Source organism: Buteo buteo, chromosome Z (genome assembly GCF_964188355.1).
Source record: "Buteo buteo chromosome Z, bButBut1.hap1.1, whole genome shotgun sequence".
NCBI lineage: Eukaryota > Metazoa > Chordata > Aves > Accipitriformes > Accipitridae > Buteo > Buteo buteo.
This window is the reverse complement of record NC_134204.1, coordinates 35,367,175-35,386,916: the sequence shown is the minus strand read 5'-3', so window position 1 is coordinate 35,386,916 and position 19,742 is coordinate 35,367,175. Positions and strand designations below refer to the sequence as shown.

Sequence of the window (19,742 nt, the reverse complement as noted above, 5' to 3'; positions counted from 1 at the left end):
ATTAACATTTTCCTTTTAGAACCCTTCCTTGCTTTTCCTGCAGAACAGTCTTTTCTGCAGGCCAGCTGTCTTCAGCAGCACTAACCCATTTGCTGATTCTTCTCAGTTCAACACTAACAAGGTTGGATGATGACACACTGTCTGCTTTTGACTCACCAAACATTATGTGTGTGCTTCTTTGCCATTGGTGTCTCTCTGCATTTAAATTCTTTTATACCAACTTGGGTAAAATACTGTGCTGATGAGAGTGGAAAATCTGTGCAGTGAATTAAAAAGACACAGACACGCATGCACACAGAACAGTTTTGAAGAAGTTAAAAAATGCCAGCTCTATTAATCATAACCACTGAATCTGATGTAATCACAACTACCAAAGGAGTAGGTTCTTAATTACAAAATCAGTCCCCATGTTATATGTTAAATACCCTCCTGAGTGTAACTCTCTCATCAGCGAGAGGTGTTTTGCTGCTATGTAATTAATTTTCTTTTTATGTGGTTAGGGCTTTCCAACTTTGATATCTCTTCTTTCTTTTTGCATGAAAAAAAAACATTGGCAGCTTTTGTTTTATGATGCTAAAAATATTTTCCCTCTGCTTCTTGAAAATTCTTCTAATGCACCATGAACAGGATGCTGACATCTTTGGAAATATGAAAGAAGTTACATTCTTTTTTTTTTGTGTGCTTAGTGCTTACTGCATGTTATTCATATTGCGAACAGAGTTAAGCTCTAACACAATGATAAATAAAGGATTAATTCTTGTGTGCATGCATTTCTGATTTAATAAAATAATTTCTAGCTGGTTATACATCTTGGGAGTGATTGTGCCCTTTGTCTGTTTCCCCGTGCTGTCAAATATATTGAAAGTGCAATGAAAATTTATGATATGTGGTGTATAATTGCATGTGTGTTTTTGAAATCTGTCTTTGTGTTTGTTACAGTTTTAAGGAAAGCGAGTAGAAGTGTAATATAAATGATGGCTTGTATTTTCTATATTTTCAAAAGTATTGATGAAAAAAATTACACATCTTTTTAGAGAAAACCTAATGTTTTAGCAGTTCCTGCATAATTCTTTTTTTAACACTGAGACAAGAATGGCCTTTTGTCATCTCTGTCCACTTCTGCTGAACTAAGGTTCATGTACAGTAAGAAACTTTGCTGAAACAGGGTCCTTAATAGCCCCTTAAATACTTTTGTCCATTTATAAGTGGAGTTAATAAAGTTGCTGCTGTTAGTGAAATGAATCCGTAACTAAAAATGAGTTACTCATTAATAATGTTGTGTATTGACAAAAGTGCTGTAACGTATGGATTGCTGTTTTCTGTTACTATAGGAGGTATCGAATCCAATTAGGGTTACCTTCCGTTGTTCCCCAACTAACCCTTTTGCTCCCACACCGTTCAAGGTTTGTCTTGATTCCAGTGAGTGGGTCCTACCATATGTGTGCTGTATGTTTGGACATGGCCTGTGATACCTTCTGGAGTTCTGCTTCTTCCTCCATGTGTGCCTCCTTTGTTGAAAGTGATACTGCACCAAACTTGCTGCCATTTTTAATATTTGCTTGGCTGTGATCGGAGTGACCTTGGTAGCCAAATGGGTTCATGCACTGTCTAATGCTTTGCATTTTAAATGAAATACTGTGCCATGGCACACTGAAAGTATTTCATGAGTTAAAGCATTTTACGTTTTTTGTGTGTGGCCCGATTCAGGGAGCAAAAGTCTTATGTGTGTGTAAACTGCAGGGCCCAGCTTCTGCTGCTGGGGATGCATGTGTGGCAGGCTGAGTTCTGGACGCCCGACATAGTCCCCTCCACCCAAATGGCATTGTAACACTCTTTTTATCCTTCTTACAAAGGAGCATTGCTTTTACTTTCATTTCAGCATTTCCTTAAACATCAGACTTGTTCAGACTTAAGTATGCGTGCAGAGGTACAGAAAGAAGCATTTTTTTGTCAGTCAGATTATGGTGGCTGCAGTTCATAAGTGCTAATCTGTCAGGATGTAGCCGTACATCCACACCTTATAGATCTTCCAGAGGTCCTTGACAGCAATTTTTTGTTCTTTTTTTTGGTCATGTTTTCTTTAATTTTGCAAAGATCTTGGACACTGTCATTTACCAGGAGTACCACTAAAGTGATATGTTAATTTTGGTTTTAAAACATGGAGACTACTGTAAGGTCTGCTGATCTGGTCTGCTCTCACACTGTATTTCCTCATTTTTTCAGTATATTATGTAGCTTTCCAGTTAAAACCCTAGGATGCACTCTGAAAAATCAATGTTTCTGGAACTACTCTCCCCTTCACCCCTCCTTGAGGTAGAGGTCTGTCACCATTTTTTCTCCAAGGTGCATACATGAATTTTTGATTTTGAAAAATCACTTTGAATGTTATTAAGTAGTGTTTCCACCCTACTCTGATTCTGATGGGTAACAATGTCTTTACTAGAGTTTTACTGCTTCAGTTGAGGTTTATGTCTGCCCTGTAACTATTAGCATGTTTTAGAGTATAATTTGCATAAACTGTAAGTGATTTCTACATGAAATTTAGTGATGCAAGGTATCATCTCAGTAGGATGGCATTGTCTTAGATTTGAAGCACAGATCAATGTGACTGATATAATGATAGAAAAAAATCATATAGGATTTATATGCATTTTTTATGAAAATTACTGGCTTGATTGCCATATTAAAACTTCCCAAACTTTTGGCATTTAATGACTTGTTAGTTAAGCTCCTCGAACAAGTTCCTGAATGAAAAGAAAATCTTTTTCAAGCAGAAACAGAACGAGAGAACTGAAATAGGGCATTTGTGTTTTCTTCAAATCTTTGGAGTATACAGAGAATGAAGGTAATTCATTCTCCCTGAGAGGTGAGACCTTCCTTAAATCTCAGTATGACTAAATTGGTAACTTCCTAGTTTTTTCAGCACCTTCAGTTTAAAGCAAACTGAAGTCTTCCAAGGTGTATGTTGTTACCCATTTCACTGTTGCCTGTGATGAAGAAACTGTCTCAGTGTTTTGGCACCCAGAGACACCATCTGAGATACTGTGTTCAGATTTTGATAATGGAGGTAATGAAAGCTGAAATGATGAGAACAGGGCTATGAAGCTAGGGCAACACCTGAAAATCCTAGTGTTGGAAAAATACTTGGTTTTCATCTGAAGTTTTTGTTGTTTACATCAACAGTTGATCTGGCAAGTATCAAAGTCTCTTGGGCATGCATAAGCTTCAGAGTGATGACATTCAGAAATCCATTTCTTGCCGGCGTGTTTACTCTGAAAAATGTAAATTACATTTGTAAATATGTAAATTACAAACACTTAGCCAAATCCCTGATCAGAGTCAATATTCCTCAGGGAAACTGACTTGAATGGAAGCTTGCCAGATTATGGATTTGGGCGTTCAACAATTATATTGCCGTAATCATGTGTTTATGCTTTTTAACTTTTTGTGAATATGAATAGACCACATACATCAAGACCACAAGTATTTGTCTCCTTTGTGATTTAATCTGTATCCTCCTTTATTTGATCTCCCCTGTGCAGCTTACAGAAAATCAGTAAATAAGACTAAGAAAGTCCAGTTACTGTGGATTTCTTAAATATCATCTGTTTCATTTTGGTTTTAAATTGTCCTTTCAGTTAATATGCCAGTTACTGTCTTTTTTCTCTTGGCATTTTTGAAAGCACCAAGTTCTCTGTTTCCTTTCCCTTTCCTCCTATGTGGCTTCCAAAGCACTTGATAGGAAGAAATTATGTGTGGTGGCTTTTAAAAATAAAATGAAGTAGAAGTCTTTTACAAACGTCACATTAAAAAAAAATCACTTGAGTCTACATAAGAGACTTTTTCTGAAATGTAAAGTGGCACATAAAACTTTACTGAATTGGGCTTTTATTGTGAGTTCTGTTTGCTTCCCAATACATTTTGGAGTGATGTTATCTCTTACCTTGCCTGGTGTTTGTTTCCATCTTTTATCTCTTGCAGCCTTTCTGTGCCGTGTTATTAATTTAGAATTCCAGCTGCTTGGTATTTAAACTTCAAAGCCATAGTCATTGCCATCTTGACATTTTTGTATACTAGTTTGCCCTACATAGAGTCTGCATCTGCTTAGCCACTGCATTTTTCTTATTCTCCACAGGCATTTGATCAGTCCGATCTAGAGCCAGAAAAGACTTCGCTTTGTAACAACTTGCCTCTGCCCCCTCCTTCAGCATTTTCAGGAATGAGCTGTGATGTTGCGCAGTCATCTTCTAACAGAGTCCCAGAGGATGTGGAGAAGGAGGATGAGTTCGGTTACAGCTGGAGTAAGTTTATCCTTTGTGATAATTCAGTGTTGAAATAGCACTGTAGCAGAAGATATGGGGGGTCCAGTTTGAACTATTTTGTTCTCATGTGCTTTGTGGTTTGGGTGTTAAGTGTTGCTGTCAACTTTCAGTTGTGCTTGGTCAGATGCACATGGTGAAACATAAAACTAATTTGTTCTTCCTCATTGCACTCCAATCTCTGTTTTCCTCTGTGGTCCAAATTCACTGTTTCACATGTAGGACTACTTGAATTTCAGTGTACTCTCTGTAACTGATGGCAGTGATTAATGTAATAGCTTCTGTTACCTGAAGGTGTTACTGGAGGGAAGATTCTTGCTTTTATGTGTGAAAAGCCTTTTTTAAGAGAGGTTTTAATGTTTTCCAAAGTTAGAAGGAAAACAAGGAACTACAAATATTGTTATAAATCACCTAAGGCTTAGCTTAAAAGAACGTGTGTTGTACACTTAAAATTTTCTCATCCATTTTGAGATTCTTCTGTCAGATACTGCCCACTGGACACTGATCTTGACTCTCTAGGTGACTTGTGAAACTTTCTAATGTAAATCCAACCTCTGCTGCCCACACTTTTACATTTAGAAAAGATCGTACAGCGCTATGGAAATCTACTGGGGGAGCTACACATGATTGAGCTGGAAAAAGGAAGGACAGGTCTGGGACTTAGTCTTGCTGGTAACAAAGACCGATCCAGGATGAGTGTCTTTGTAGTGGGAATTGATCCAAATGGAGCAGCTGGCAAAGATGGCAGGTTACAGATTGCAGATGAGTTACTAGAGGTGAGTTTTTGCAATTTATACTGAAACCCAAACATACTGACATAAAATGCACTAAAATATTAGAATCTTGCTGCAATATAGATGTTCTTCAGTGGACTTTGAAATCCCCAAGTTATCCAAGTTGACATCGCTATGCTACCAGATTTTCATTCTGGTGTATGCCAAATAGCTGCAGCTGGGATTTTTTTTCCTGGTTATAGTAGTACTACGTAAAGGTGTGTCTGTATTTAAAATGGATAAAAATGGGGGAAGACAGCAGTTTCTGGGTTACAGAGATGTATGGAAGGGCAGTTCATTGCAGACCATGGAGAATATTGAAGTCCTTTAGTCTATCCATCTCTGGAGTGCTCCAGACTTTCTAGTTACTTCTCTGTCTACTGGAAGTATGATAATGTCAGAATATTTTTATCTTGTTTAACATATAAAATGGAAATGAAATTGGGGAAACAGGAACAGATCCATTTGTGTTATGGACTTTTATCTCATGACACATTCAGGCTGTTTTCTAGTGGCATTGTGGAGGGACCCAACAGCTGAATGTGCAGCTAACATTCCCAATACATATATGAGCATAAGGTATATTTTTATATTACCACAGTTTACTTGATGATACTTGCACATATATTCTCTGCTATAGGTTTTCCCATCCTTTCTGATAGCAGTAAGTTACATTACCGTCACAGAAATGCTTTGTGTAACTTCAAAACTGTATGTGGAGGTGTTTGAGGATGCACTGGGGAGATGGTATGGGGGTAATGATGGGACTGAACAAAGCTTGGGGGAGACACTGAGGGAGTAAATGATGTAGGTTGGCAGTTGCAGACTAGGAGAGAAACCAAGGGATTTGTGGCACCGTGGATCTCGTCTCATGGAGGGACCTGTTAGTTGCAGAGTCCAATGTTACCTGCTAGACAGTTCTCTTGAATCAGCTAAAATGTGTGTTTTTAAAAGCTTGATGTTGCTAGTGCTCAGTATCCTCAGGACACATTGAAACACAGCTGTCTGAGTCTGCTCTCCTGTAATTTCTTGCTTACTGTCCATGCCGTGAACCTGCATACTGATGCTAAAAGATTATCTTAGCATCTCAGAGGTTGAGATTGTCTCAACCTCTTCTGAGAGGAGACATCTGAACTTGCTCCTCATGTTCCCCAGTAGCTGTCCATCAGCTGTGGCGGGCCATGCCCTGTCCCCCAGCTGACAGCCTGACCGTGGTTCTTCACAAGCCCATGGCAAACACTGGAAGCAATGCTGCATCTGGATTGTCACCTTCAGTGTAAATGACTGGGCTCATTATCCCTGTGACCATGGCTGCATGGGAGCTGAGGGGTTGCTGTTAATGCTCAGCCCTCAGTTCAGTCTTACATCTGTTGCTCACTGTCTGTTGCTTCTCTGCTTCTATTGGTACTACCTCAGTGTGTGTTGCATTATCTTCCCTTTGTGTAAGTCCAAGCTATCCTTTTCCAGTCATTTCGCCTGTCTTAGAGTGGACTTCTGCACTGTAGTTTTCCATTTCCAAGAAGAAATGCAGCTAATAAAATATGAGCGAATAATGGCCTTATTCTGCAAATTCACACTGATACTTCCAATTGTATCCAAATCATAGGGGCTTCAAAGGGTTTCAGTGAGTGTGCTCTGCCAAATGAAGACAACTATTGTCAGTTCAAATCTTCAGATTGTAAATGCACCAGTGTTCAGACCTCTGTGTATGAAGTGCCTGGCTTAGAGCTGAGATTCGATAAATAATAGCAATCCCGTTGCTGGATATAAGCGATTCATTTATTTGTTGTGGTTAGAATTTCCCATGGCCATGCTTTATCATCACATCAGTCAGGAGGTGATCAATGGCAAGTGGAAATAGATGATGTGCCAGGTCAACCCAGTGTAACTCAGAGAATGACATTTTTAGCACTATGACAGTGTTAGTCTGAAATCAAACCGTAAGGAGTTTTTTTACTGGAAGAATGGAGTGAAAGCAGGACATAACATACTCTGTTATTTTAATACAATTGCTGCTTTAGCCAGTGATGTAAGATAATGGATTTTTTTAAGGCTTAAAAATTAGTTTAATTATAAGGGAATTAAAATATTTTGAGAAATAATTGCTACCTTCCTTTATATAGATAAATGGGCAAATACTCTATGGAAAGACTCATCAGAATGCTTCCTCAATAATCAAATGTGCACCATCTAAAGTAAAAATAATCTTTGTCAGGTATGTTCTGGTTAAAGGTTTGGCTAAAAAGATTTACTTTTAATATGCTCAAGTTTTACACAGAGTGTTTCTGTTTTAATTTTGGTAAGGTAGATGTGCTTTTGAACCCAGTTCTTAGTAGCTGTTAAATATATCTTGTTTTCTGTTTTGATATTTGCATCGTGAGTGCCAGAAATAAAGTAAAAGAAAGCACTAGACTTAAACTTGTTATAAGAAATATGGTGCTGTATTACTACATTCTTACTACATTCTTTAACTGAATCTATTGTAGAAATAAAGATGCAGTAAATCAGATGGCTGTTTGCCCTGCAAAGTCAGTAGAGGCTTCACAGTGTACTTCAGGGACACTTCCACATCAAGAGGTAAAGTAAATTTTTGTTTTTCTCATTTGACTGAGATACTAACATTGTGCTGGATAGAGGAGTGCCCTGTCTGCTTAGCAAATACTATAAGAAAAAGAAATACAAGGGAAAAACAAATGAGATTTTAGTAAAGCTGCTAAATTTAGTACAGCTGTGCTAAATTCTGTTTTATTTTATTTTCATCTAAAGTATGAAGTAAATCTAACATTCCCATGCATAGGGTTATAGCAGTTTAAATGAATCTGGAAAATGATCAGACCCACTTCAAATGTTTGTGTGCTACTTTATTTTGATGTAAAATGTTGGATATAGTTGTTCACAGTTATGTTTTCATTTTCTATTAGACTGATAGCAGCGCTGCAAACTCCAGTGCTTGTTCTGACTTCAGTTCATGTAAAAACATTCAGTATGTGGAACTCCCTAAGGTATGTGCTAAAATTAAATTCACATCAGCCACGTTTGTATTCACCATTTGCTTTTTTGTAATGGTGTCTCTCTTATGGTGAATAAACTTTGTCACTTACTTACCTGAACTCAGAATAGAGATTTCTAGATGTCTTCTCTTCCTATTTGTGAGTAGACCCCAAAGTTTTCCTGATGTAATGACTGTCTCTGGCAACCTCATGAGTGTCTTTAACTCCACATAAATTTGCCAACTGCTCTGTGTCTATGGAAGAAGTTACCTCTTGTCCTATTTGCAGAACTTTTGGTACCCAGCTGCTGGTGGTGCCTCAGGTCAAGCCATTGCCTTAGATGTTTGAAGTAAATGAATTAGCAGATTATAAGCACCAAATCCCCCCAAATAACATACATATTTAGTGGAAATTTTGCATCTGGGAGAAAATGACCAGGTGTTCTGAACTATGAAGCTTCCAAATAAGGGTGGAAAGATTGCTGCTCCTGCTTATTGACATGGAGAAGACAGTTGCATTCAGTGGACATAAGAATAGAGACTTGCAGACTGTTAGTAAGTTTTTCTCCTTGGAAGGCATCTACCCTTCCATTATTAACCAGGAGAATATCTTACAGATAGTGGTGTCTGGATGATTTAGTTCTAGGTGAAAGCTTTAGGGAAATTTCACTCTGCCACAAACATTTAATAATTTCACAGGAAGAGCATACATTTTTCCATCCTCATTATTTTCCACTTCCATGTGTATTTCTTCTGTGGTTTCAAAGGATGAGTTTAAGCTATGTCATGAAGTTTTATTTACCTCAGTTTGTAGTTTCCAAATATTTTGTGTTTATTACTCTTATTTGTGAATTTAACAACTGAATTACAATTGACCTTGTAAATTTCAAAGGAGTGGATTTGAATTTAAAAGTGCTTCATATTTATTTTGGTAGCCAATATACTGTTTGTAGGTTGGCAAAATCTATTTCAGAAATAGATCAGTTCAAAACAAAAATATTGATGCACTGTGAAAACCCAAACTTTTGTCATGTCTGTTGCCTTCACTAGTCTTCAGTGAATGTATTCTACCATTTTGATAAATACAGTGCCTAACCATTTGCATTTTTCTGTTTGCCCCAGGATCAAGGAGGCTTTGGAATTGCCATTAGTGAAGAAGACACAATTAATGGAGTAGTTATTAAGAGCTTAACAGATCATGGTGCAGCAGCAAAGGTGTGAGAACATTTACAATCCGAACAGGGAATGCAAAACCTTTTTTGGAGTAGTATCCAGAGCTTATGTTTTTTATTCTGTGTTGTTTCCAGGATGGACGAATCAAAGTTGGAGATCAGATCCTGGCAGTGGATGATGAAATTGTTGTGGGACATCCCATAGAAAAGGTGCTTCTGAAGTGTCAAATGTTGCAGAAATCAGACCACTCAGTGTAGGAGGTGATTGTGTCTTAAACAAACCAGTGAGGTTTTCATGACTATAATCTGACTTCATTCTCAAAGCTGGCTAAAGAGCCAAAGATCCACAGGCATTGTTTGGATAAGGAAACTACTGCAGAATAAGCTAAAGCCTGAATTTAAAGCTCAGCTGCTATTTTATATTAATGCATTACATGAATCGTCTTATCTCTGTGCTAAAAATGTAATGTATTTTTTTTTCCCCTGTGGTTCAGATCTGATGACTGAGAGATACTTAGTTGTGAGATAAAAGCCTTGAACTGTCACTCAATAATGACTCTTTATAGCTACTCCACTTCAAAAGTATTAGAACCAGTAAAATTAGCATGTGTAAATTTACATGGGTGAGTTGCTTCAGTGGTAAATCAGGCCATGAACTGTGCTTATACATGGGGAGTGTATGTAATAATGGCCTCATTATATTCCAAGCCTGGTATTTCAACCCTTTGAAGAAAACAATCTCCATTCCTAAATAACAAGATTTATTTCTAACTTCTAGCTCTGCAAACTCAGTTTGGGTTCTGTAATGAATCAGGGAGGGCTTTTTTCTAGCACCTGCCTTGCTACAAAAAAAAGTGATTCTTTAGAAGAAGATTACTTTCTAATTTTTAGAGGGCAATTAGGAGAGCATCTAGTTTACTGTTTGATGTGCTGCTGTCTCTGAAGCAGTAAATGAGTAAGAGATAGTGAAGTTCTCTGCAGGAAGGTAGGGAGGCTTTGGAAGAAAGAGAGTAGTAACTTACTTGAGTAAGTAATTTCAGAAGATACTTCTGATTCTACTGAAATGTAAAGTCTTGGGAGGATTTGGTGTTTTTCCTGTGAGATGGCAATTAACTGTGAAGGTTTTTCAGTATCCCTTTAAACTAGGTTCTGCATTACACACCAGTGTCCTTCTCTCCCTCCCATAGTTCAGATAATATTTTCAGATTTTCCTTCCAGCAGTGCATCTGATTAAGGAGCTAGGATGGCAGTAGCACGTTTATTTAAATCAGTAGGTATTTTGGCATTGACTTCTGTGGGATCAGAATTGGGCTCCATCCAAGCATTTAAAGACAATACTAGTTTTCTGAATTTTCTAATTGTTATAAACATAGTATTTTGTCCAGAGAAGCCATGGAAAGACTGCCACATTCTCATCTGGTGTTTGGCGAAGTTTCATGGAAGCTATTTGATTAACATCAGCCAGGTCTGGCCCACAGATAAATCTATTGCTGTTTCTTGTAAAAAAAATCAATATTTGTCCTTATTTATTATCAAGAAAACCTTCAGGATTGTGACTTTTAGCTCCAGTTTGCAGAACAGTTCTTCTGCTTCACTTTTGTTTTACAACTGAACAGTCCAGTTACAGTCTTCACCAGGTTTTCTTTATCATTCAGTTTATTAGTCTACTGAAGACATCCAAAACTATGGTGAAGCTTACCATCAACTCAGCAGAGATGGATAGCCTGACTGCAGCACCAGTCCCTTCCAGCACTGCCCCAGCAGAGAGGAGGAATATGCAGACACCAGCAACTGTCCCCTCTTCCAGCTCACCAGAACCAGAAGCAGTCAAAAGTAAGGTTCTCCTTGTGTGTCTGTCTTCACTGGGGCTGTGACATGGAAATGAAGACCCAGCTTATAAACAAGTTCTCTCTTTTTGTATGCACTCAGCTGTCTTCTGAGTTGTATTTTATAGTACTTCTGGATTACAGATCCATCTAAATAAAACAGTGAGGCTCCACACCAAAGAGCTAGCTGTTGCCTTCCCACTGGCCTGTTTTAGAGGCAGGAGGGTGGAGGGGTTTCCTCCTCCCTCCCAAAGGCTGTGCAGCAGGTGCCTCTATCAAGGTTGTCCAGAACTAAGTAGGAGGCTTTCCTTTAAATGAGGGAGAAAAGGCATGTCATCTTTCCTAGAACAGGGGAATGATTGAGACTGTCTTGCCATTTATGACTAGCCATGTTTGACTCTCTCCCTGCAGAGTGGAGAGTCGAGATGTGACCAGTTGATGATGGTTATTGGTTAAGCACCACACTACTAAGAAGCTAGTAATAACTTTACTGAGTAATGTGCACATCACAGTTAATGTATATGTACATCACTGCAAGTATTACTGAGTCCACTGCAAGTATTACTGAGTTGTGTTTCTATTGATTATTATTAGAAGTGGTATTGATACACAATTATACTACTATAAGAAATCTTAAGAAACACATGGGAGACCTACTAGGTAATAATTCTGTTGTCTTCCCTTCTGCATTTATATAATCTATTGCCTTGTCCAAGTCTATCCTTTCCATTTCTACCCTGCCACAGGAAGTCTCAGGGATAAAGACCTGATGGAGATTTCAGCAATGCTCCCTCCAGCATCCTGGGGATTTGTGATTGCAGCTTGGCTTCACTACCGTTTACAGGCATCTACAACCCAATTGCTGGAAGATCTCATCCTCTTGGTTCTCCACCTGATTTTACAATTTATTCCCCCACTTTCTTTTACCAAGCCTACCTTTTTCCTGCCCCTGCACCTTGTTTTCTCTGCACAGACTCCTTCCAAATAAGCAACCCATCCCTAACTACTTTTTTTCCATATTGGTCTGATTTCTACTACATCAGTACTCAACTTTGGTGTTTCCAGCAGTGCTGTGTAGGCAATTTTTGTCTCAATACCAATGCAGCTATCTAGATGAGCTCAACCTTGCATACCAAGATTCCTTTCCAATTCTTCAGTTCATGTATTTCTTGTACATTTTATGCCTTCTGGACAGAATTTTATTACTTAAGCTTTGACTCCCCTACTTAGCTCGGACTAAGCATGGACAGTTGCTCATCATACACATGAAGAACTTAAATAACAGAGCAATAGAGTAACCTGTTCTATACTCGCACAGAAGCTTTACCCTTAAAAAGTCTTAATTGCCTTTCTGGTTCGTTTCAGAGGCCAAGACTCTTAGTTTTGAGTCTTACTGTTCCTGAAGGACCTATTGCTCACACTATACCTAAGTATTTGTCTAACATAAATCCGTATTTCTGAATGGTCAAGTCCTCTGTTAGTTTCAGTGGAACTTCTTTTAATCAGTGCCCATTTAAAGTGTCTCAGAAGGATTTAGATGCCTATTTTTACCTCTTGGAAAAAAATGTAATTTTGGTGTTTCTTTAAAGCACAGGAGACATCAGTGACAGAGATAATCTGAACATCCCAGAGCTTTTCATTGCTGATTCTTTCCTTTAGTTGCTACACAGTATCCCCTCCTACTATTTTTAGCTTTTTTTTCTGTGAAGGATACAGAACTGACAAATACTGAAGCAAAGATCCATTTGTGACTTACCAGAGATACTGAATTTACGGATAAATTGCTACATAAGGATGCGATATGTATTTGCTCTAGGAGAATATATATTTACACCACAAGACTTACTGTTTCCAAAAGCTGTGTCAGTGGCCAGTTAAAAGTTGGACTGGCGTAAAGTTCTTTTTGAGGGCCACTAAATATATCATTGTGTATAAAACCTTTGACTTAACCATGGATTGCTGGACTTGTGGAATACCACTATATATGATTCATACTTAACATTCTTTCTCATGGTACAGATCTGAGTCTGAGACAGAATATTTAGTTAGATGGACCTTGACTTGACCCATTGCAAAAGTGCAGGGCTGACATCCTTGATATTTAATACATACTATGTACTTCATTTATCTCTGGTCTACGTTGCATAGTTGCTGGTATAGATGTTTAAATTAAATTCCTCCTAAATAGAATCTGTTGTGTACAATAGCTTCTTTGGCTATCCAGACTGTGATTCAGGAACTTGATGGTATAAAAATGGGATAATTGTGATTAAAACTAGAGGATAGTACTTGTCTGAGGGGAAGGGATAGTTGGCAGCATCATTCTCTATAGGTCAGCTGCTCAGCTGTTGCTGTAGAACTGTTAATGGGCTCTCAAAATGCTGTTTTAAAGTCACTTTTTTAATACCAAGCTGTCTTACTGTAACCAGGTGTGTAATTGTTGTTTTAGACACAAGTAGATCTTCAACTCCAGCCACATTAACCTCTGACCCAGCTACTTGTCCCATCATTCCTGGATGTGAAACAACCATTGATATCTCCAAAGGGCGGACTGGTCTTGGTCTGAGCATTGTTGGAGGAGCAGACACTTTGCTGGTTGGTTGGAAAAATATGTGTCACTCAAGTGAAATAACAATAATGAAATTAAAATGTGTGATAGAAGAGATATTTCCTTCATTTGTTTCTGTAGCATTTATAAAAAGATACCAAAGATACCAGTTTAGGAAAAAAAAAAAAAAAAAGGAAAAAAAAAGCAAAAAGCAGTTTTAAAATTGAAAGTATAAATGAACTTCTTAAATGTTTTGGTAGTTTGTTCGTCACACATCTGACTGTTTTGTTTTTCACTGATGAATTATAGTAGGAATTTTCAATTGTTCCTGGTTCAAAGCAGGGGCATGTTCTTTCAACATGCAATTTATTTTTGTTTTATTTATCCACAGGGAGCAATCATTATCCATGAAGTATATGAAGAAGGAGCAGCATCTAAAGATGGGAGACTGTGGGCTGGGGATCAGATATTGGAGGTGTGGTGGTTTCTTTGGTCACTTTTGTTGTCATTTGCTAGTTAGGCATCTTCTGTTTGTCTGCTTGGAAGGTCCTGCACACTTTATCATTGTATGCTTTCATTGCAGGTGAATGGGACTGACCTCAGGAATGCCACACATGATGAAGCGATAAATGTCCTCCGGCAGACTCCCCAGAAAGTTCGTCTCACTGTGTACAGAGATGAGGCCCAATACAAGGAGGAAGACATGTATGATGTACTCAATATAGAGCTCCAAAAGAAGCCTGGCAAAGGCCTTGGGCTGAGTATTGTTGGGAAAAGGTATGAATGTACCTGGATAGTCAATGTCTGGGACTTGGTGGGCATGCTTATGTTTCTGTTGGGGTCTAGTGCTCAGGTTCTGCAGACTTGAAGGCTGTCCATGTCATTTTTGTGACTAAGCTAATTGGCCATTCCTAGTGGAACTAGCCCAGCATTACTCAACAGAAAAATGAGACAATGCTTATTGTGCTCCCAATAGCAAGCCATAAAAATGGACCTCAAACAACACTGTAATGCAAAATCCATGTGTGTATTTGCAGAAATGATACAGGAGTGTTTGTGTCAGACATCGTCAAAGGAGGAATAGCAGATACAGATGGGAGATTGATGCAAGGAGACCAGATATTGACAGTGAACGGAGAAGATGTTCGAAATGCTAACCAGGAGGCTGTTGCAGCTTTGCTAAAGGTATTGGTAAAAGAGAAGGTGGATAAAAGTGAAGAATTGAGATCCAGATTTTTTGAAAGCTTTTGTTTTTCAGACCGAGTTCAGACTGTTACTGAAATGTCAGTGAGAATGAACTGTGGATCCAACTTTAAGCTTCTTGAAGTCTAGAGCATTCAGATTTTGATACTTTGCCTGATGAAAATGGGAGTAGTGGTGGTGTAGAGTGCCATATGTTTATAGGGCAGTAGAAGACCATTACCTGGAACAACCTAAAACTTAACACTGTATTTTCTCCAACAAACTGATAACTGGTTAAGTATCTCACATTTTTAGAAAGATAAGCAGGCCTGACTTTAAATGATGGAGAATTCATCAATGTAGTTGTGCCAAAAAGTAATTACTTTCATAGTTAATAATGTTCATTGTGCTGTTTTTTTCTATGTATGTCTAGTGTCACCTTATGTCCATTAAATACTATAATGCATTTTCCAGTGACCAAGGCATCTAGTATAAGAAATTGCTTTCTCACAAAGATAACTGAAGTAAACTTCTGTCTCCAGCTCTTGGAACCAGAATTTCTATTCTCAATAAATTTTGTGCTTCTGATGTCCTCCCCCTATTTCCAAATCAGAATGAAGTCAGATATACAGCATTTCCTGTGGTCTGGCAGGAAGTCCAGCTGGTCAGCCAGCTTGTCTGTTTTCCATCCAGGGGTTTGAGACATTTCTGCTGCATGGTAAGGATTCCATCAAGTCAGCATTTTCCAATGGAAAGCCATTCCACTGGAAAAAATTTAACACCGAATACTCATAGCTGACTCTTGGATACATAGACATATGATCATGCTTCTTTGCACTCACATTCAAAGGTATATTTTTCCAGGTCTTGAACAGTTCCTTGAGCCTTTTTTTTTTTTTTTTTGGGGGGGGGGGGGCGAAGAGGAGGAGGAGGAGGGAGGGCAGTGGTAGTTAGAAAGGGGAGGTAGGAGCACTTTTTCTGTATTTTCAGCGTGTACGCATAAGTGAGAATGCCAGAACTGGGTCTGTGTTCTGACAGTGAACTCGTTAATATACTCTTCTGGGGTAATAGTACTTTTACTTTCTTACCTGATACTTTATTTTATCTACAGATAATGTGTTTCTTCTTCATATGCTGCATTTTTATATCCCCTTTAAATTAAAACACCATTTTATGTGGAAAGTTTCTTCCATTTTGGCAAGGGTTTTGGAGTATCTAATTGAAGATCTTTAGTTCCCACTTACCATTTGTATATTCATGTTTTAAATACTTTATCCCACTCAGTAGTACTTGTAATTAATTGTCCTAGCCCTGAGAAATAAGGCTTTTACAATACCTCAGATAATTTTTTCTTAACAATTCTGTTTTTTTCATGCAGTATAAATGGAGTAAAGCATGATCACTCACATGTAGGCAGTCACCATTTTTAGTTCAGCTAGCAGTTCTGTTTTCATTCACAGGAGTAAGATCTAGGAGCAAATTGTCTTGAACCGCCTGAAATGTACTTTGCTAGAAAATTTTTTATAATCTTTGGAGAATCCCAATGTATTTTAAGTAGCATGAGACCACTGGAATGTCTTGTCAGCCTGAGAATTCTGCCTGTTCTTGCAGTGTTTCTTTTTAAGTATCCCTAAAACATGTGAAAAGCTGATAATTTTTTCCCCTCATTTGACTTAGGATTTATCAAATGGGAGACTTCAGGAAGAGAGAAGGCTGTAATAAAATTAAATGTGAATTGATTTATTCAGAAGTTCAGTTGGAAAGTATTACCTCCCACTTTCACACATTATAACTTTTAAATCTCATTTGTGGGTTTGCATTCTATGTGAGGATGTGGTAATTTTAGGTACATAGATTACTTACTCGATTTTCCATTTTGGATTAGAGTTGTCCGTGTGGTTTAATACGAGTCAATTCATACAAGCAGGAAAGAATGGTTTTGCCTGAGCTATGATCAAGTCTTTCCCAGGACATAGAGAAGTCAACATTATTTTAAAAATAAAACGCAATTTAGGAATAAATCTCTTCTAGTGTCACCCCTAAGAAAACAGCAACAAGATATGAGGTATGGAAACCCTATTTGAATGGGTATGTCCTGTTGTTGGTTTTGATATATTGGTCTATTTCTTACTATGAATTTTCTGACAAATACATGAAACTCTCTTAGGGTAATGCAACTAAAGCATGATAAATAAAGGCAAACTTATGTAATATTAAGTTCTTTGCATACAGGAGTTCATATAACAACTTCCTAGTGGAAGAAAGAAGGAAAAGCAAAATAGCAACAAAATTTTGAAATTTCCGTATTTTAATACGTTGCAGAGAGATGGTCTTCTTTTGACACTACTTGTATTATTTTGGAAGTCCAGTTTTCTAAATGTTTGTGATAAAAACTTAATTGTTTCCAAGATCAGCCTAATGTCTTGGTTTCTACATATGTGGTTGCAGGTGAATTTTTTCCGAGACATGCAGACATGTAAATATTAATAGTGTAATTAAAAGCTTAAAGAGTAGTGGAAGGATTTTCCAATGTGTTAACAGTCCGCTTCACTCAACTTTCTGTTGGGAATCAGATGCAGAAAGTTCATTTAAACTACAGACGTTTGGAAAACCTCCTGCCCAAAATTTCTTCAGTTATGTTGCTACGGATCCAGAATAACAGATAATTTCAGGAGCAGGCAGGAGATGACTAACTGCCAGTTTAGATACCATGTTCTCAGTCATATCAACAGAAATAATGATTAATACTTTGAGGTGTTACACTATTTTTAGTGCTTATTGTGAAAATAGTCAATTTCACTATTCGTTGAAAATGCCATCTTGAAAATATATGTTGACATAACAATTGAGAAACCAAAACTACTCCCTGTTATGTGAACAGTAACAGAATTAGTCTTGTGTAATTTTCACATCTGTATTGTAATACTGGTTAATCCAAAAAGTACCCTGCTCAGTATTGAATATCATGGTACACTTTGTTTGTGTGGCTTTGATACTGCCATGAGCACTGTCTGCTCAGTGCACACCACAGGTTTGTTAGTCCGTTATTTTTGCCTGTCCATATTTTTTTCTTTTTCCACCATCTAATAAGTGAATTAAGTATTATCATAGGCTTTAATGTTGTAGACAGAAGAGATGTGTTATAAGTGACTGGTTCTTTAGTGTTCATTAGGTACGGTAAGACTAGAGGTCGGAAGAATAAAAGCTGGTCCATTCCACTCTGAGAGGAGAACATCCCAGAGCAGCCAGGTGTGTAACTGTAAAACTGTTTAGTTTGGAAGAAATAATGGTTAAATAATGAAAGCAAATAAAAAGAATTGGTTTTATGATGACAAGGATTTTCCACATACGTGATCTAAGATGAAGGAAAGTAGTTTTTATCTACTTTGCAGCTTTTTGGTAAACATTTTATGTGTTCACTTTAGCATATTGTATCTGTTAAAGACATGATCCAGCCAAAAACGTAATCCAGAAATTACTTTGCTGTGTTGTCTAGTCTGGTTTTTATGGCTCCACCCTGGGAAGCAGGGAGAGCTCTGATTCTCATCAATACTGGAAGAAGTTGGAGTGGACTTTAAACAGTTTGTTACTTTAGGAGTGCTTGGCATGCAATAGAGTATTGTTTTGGTAAACTTAGTGAATTTCTCCTTGCATATTCTTACCATGATTGTGGTCATCAGAAGCAGGAAACCTGCACACTTTCCATCAGGGTTCTGTCAAGTTTATTTATTTTGTTGTTGGTCTAATGGTGGACTGTAACAAACTCACATCAGTTTCTGCATTTGAATGCATCCTTATTGTGGTAGCAGTTCACATGATGATTCTCTCCAGTAGGAGCTATATTCCCAAGAGTTCACAAGTTACCTTAGAACTTTCTTTGGTTATAAAGTGGGTATGCAGATCACCAAGTACTGAAGATAAATAGTTTTAAGACAAATCATAATTAAACAGTTTCAAGTGAGCAGGTTAAGACTGGGTAACACTGAAATATTAGACTTTCTTCAAAATGGGGAATGCCAAACAAGATGAAAACGTGCAGGCTGTGGGTGGTCTTCATACAAGTTGCTATGTAAGAAGAAGCTCCCAGTATTGAATGTTTTGAAGAGTCTGTAACAGTCAGCGAATGAGTCTCACTGGGAGCCATGTTGTTCCTTTACATTGCCCTGCGGGTGTAGTGAAAATCTTTCTGGAAATTGTGCAAGGTGAAGCTGAGTGGAGAGCCTAATCTCAGTTTTAGCTGATGCAGTGGGTGAACATGAGAGTACACTTGAGCATGTATAAAGATCTGTCTTTTATGTTCTGTCCCTACTTTGATAATCACGGCTAACTTCTGCACCAGAAGATCTCTATGAAGTGATAGAAGGTGCAAATACAAGGGCACAGTATGGTCTCAGAAGCAGCACTTCACAGTATTGCATGGGGTTGTAGGCGTACACTCTCTGTTGGTCTAATGATGTTTCAAACAAGGACCATTCTAGAGTGACCAAGAGATATGTGGAGGTTCACTGTGCCAGCTTTAACTGGGCACAGAAAAAGTAAAATGCGGCAAAATCCAATGAATACAGTAGGTTACAGTTTTATCATTTGGGTGTCTCAAGCTGCTCTCTAATCCCAGTTTAACACTGTATTTAGGTCAGTGAAGGAAGTGGCAGTCTCTCATCATTCGGTTTCCCGGTTTCTGGGTCCAGTGCACCTGAGGTCTTTGAAAGCGGTCTGAAGAAGAATACCAGTAAGGTTTCTTTGGTGCTTTCGCTATTTTATACAAGTGAACTGATAGCTGAGATCTTTCACTTCCTCTAAAATGTTGTCATGTATGCTGTAGGCCTGAAAGTGATTCCTTAGGCATTAAAGCACTTCAGGGGTGGTTATTGTACAGTACATCATATATATCTTTGAAGAGGTTTTTGTAAAAGAAACTAGCAGCTTGTTACAC

The 19,742-nt window shown here is 38.0% G+C and overlaps 1 protein-coding gene across 15 annotated transcripts in view; it reads left to right on the top strand.

Moving 5' to 3' along the window:
- Positions 1–19,742, top strand: part of MPDZ (multiple PDZ domain crumbs cell polarity complex component) — a 100,439-nt gene that overhangs the window by 72,811 nt on the left and 7,886 nt on the right. For 11 of the 15 annotated variants that reach the window (XM_075021265.1, XM_075021276.1, XM_075021270.1 and 8 more), the window contains 14 exons: positions 4,136–4,301; positions 4,899–5,095; positions 7,216–7,307; positions 7,579–7,669; positions 8,014–8,094; positions 9,204–9,296; positions 9,389–9,463; positions 10,909–11,086; positions 13,529–13,674; positions 14,019–14,102; positions 14,211–14,404; positions 14,665–14,812; positions 17,972–18,058; positions 19,442–19,538. In XM_075021265.1, the coding sequence (XP_074877366.1) occupies positions 4,136–4,301; positions 4,899–5,095; positions 7,216–7,307; positions 7,579–7,669; positions 8,014–8,094; positions 9,204–9,296; positions 9,389–9,463; positions 10,909–11,086; positions 13,529–13,674; positions 14,019–14,102; positions 14,211–14,404; positions 14,665–14,812; positions 17,972–18,058; positions 19,442–19,538 (1,729 nt within the window). The remainder of the gene's footprint in view (positions 1–4,135; positions 4,302–4,898; positions 5,096–7,215; positions 7,308–7,578; positions 7,670–8,013; positions 8,095–9,203; positions 9,297–9,388; positions 9,464–10,908; positions 11,087–13,528; positions 13,675–14,018; positions 14,103–14,210; positions 14,405–14,664; positions 14,813–17,971; positions 18,059–19,441; positions 19,539–19,742) is intronic. The other 4 variants (XM_075021272.1, XM_075021278.1, XM_075021275.1 and 1 more) reach the window with 1 other exon arrangement.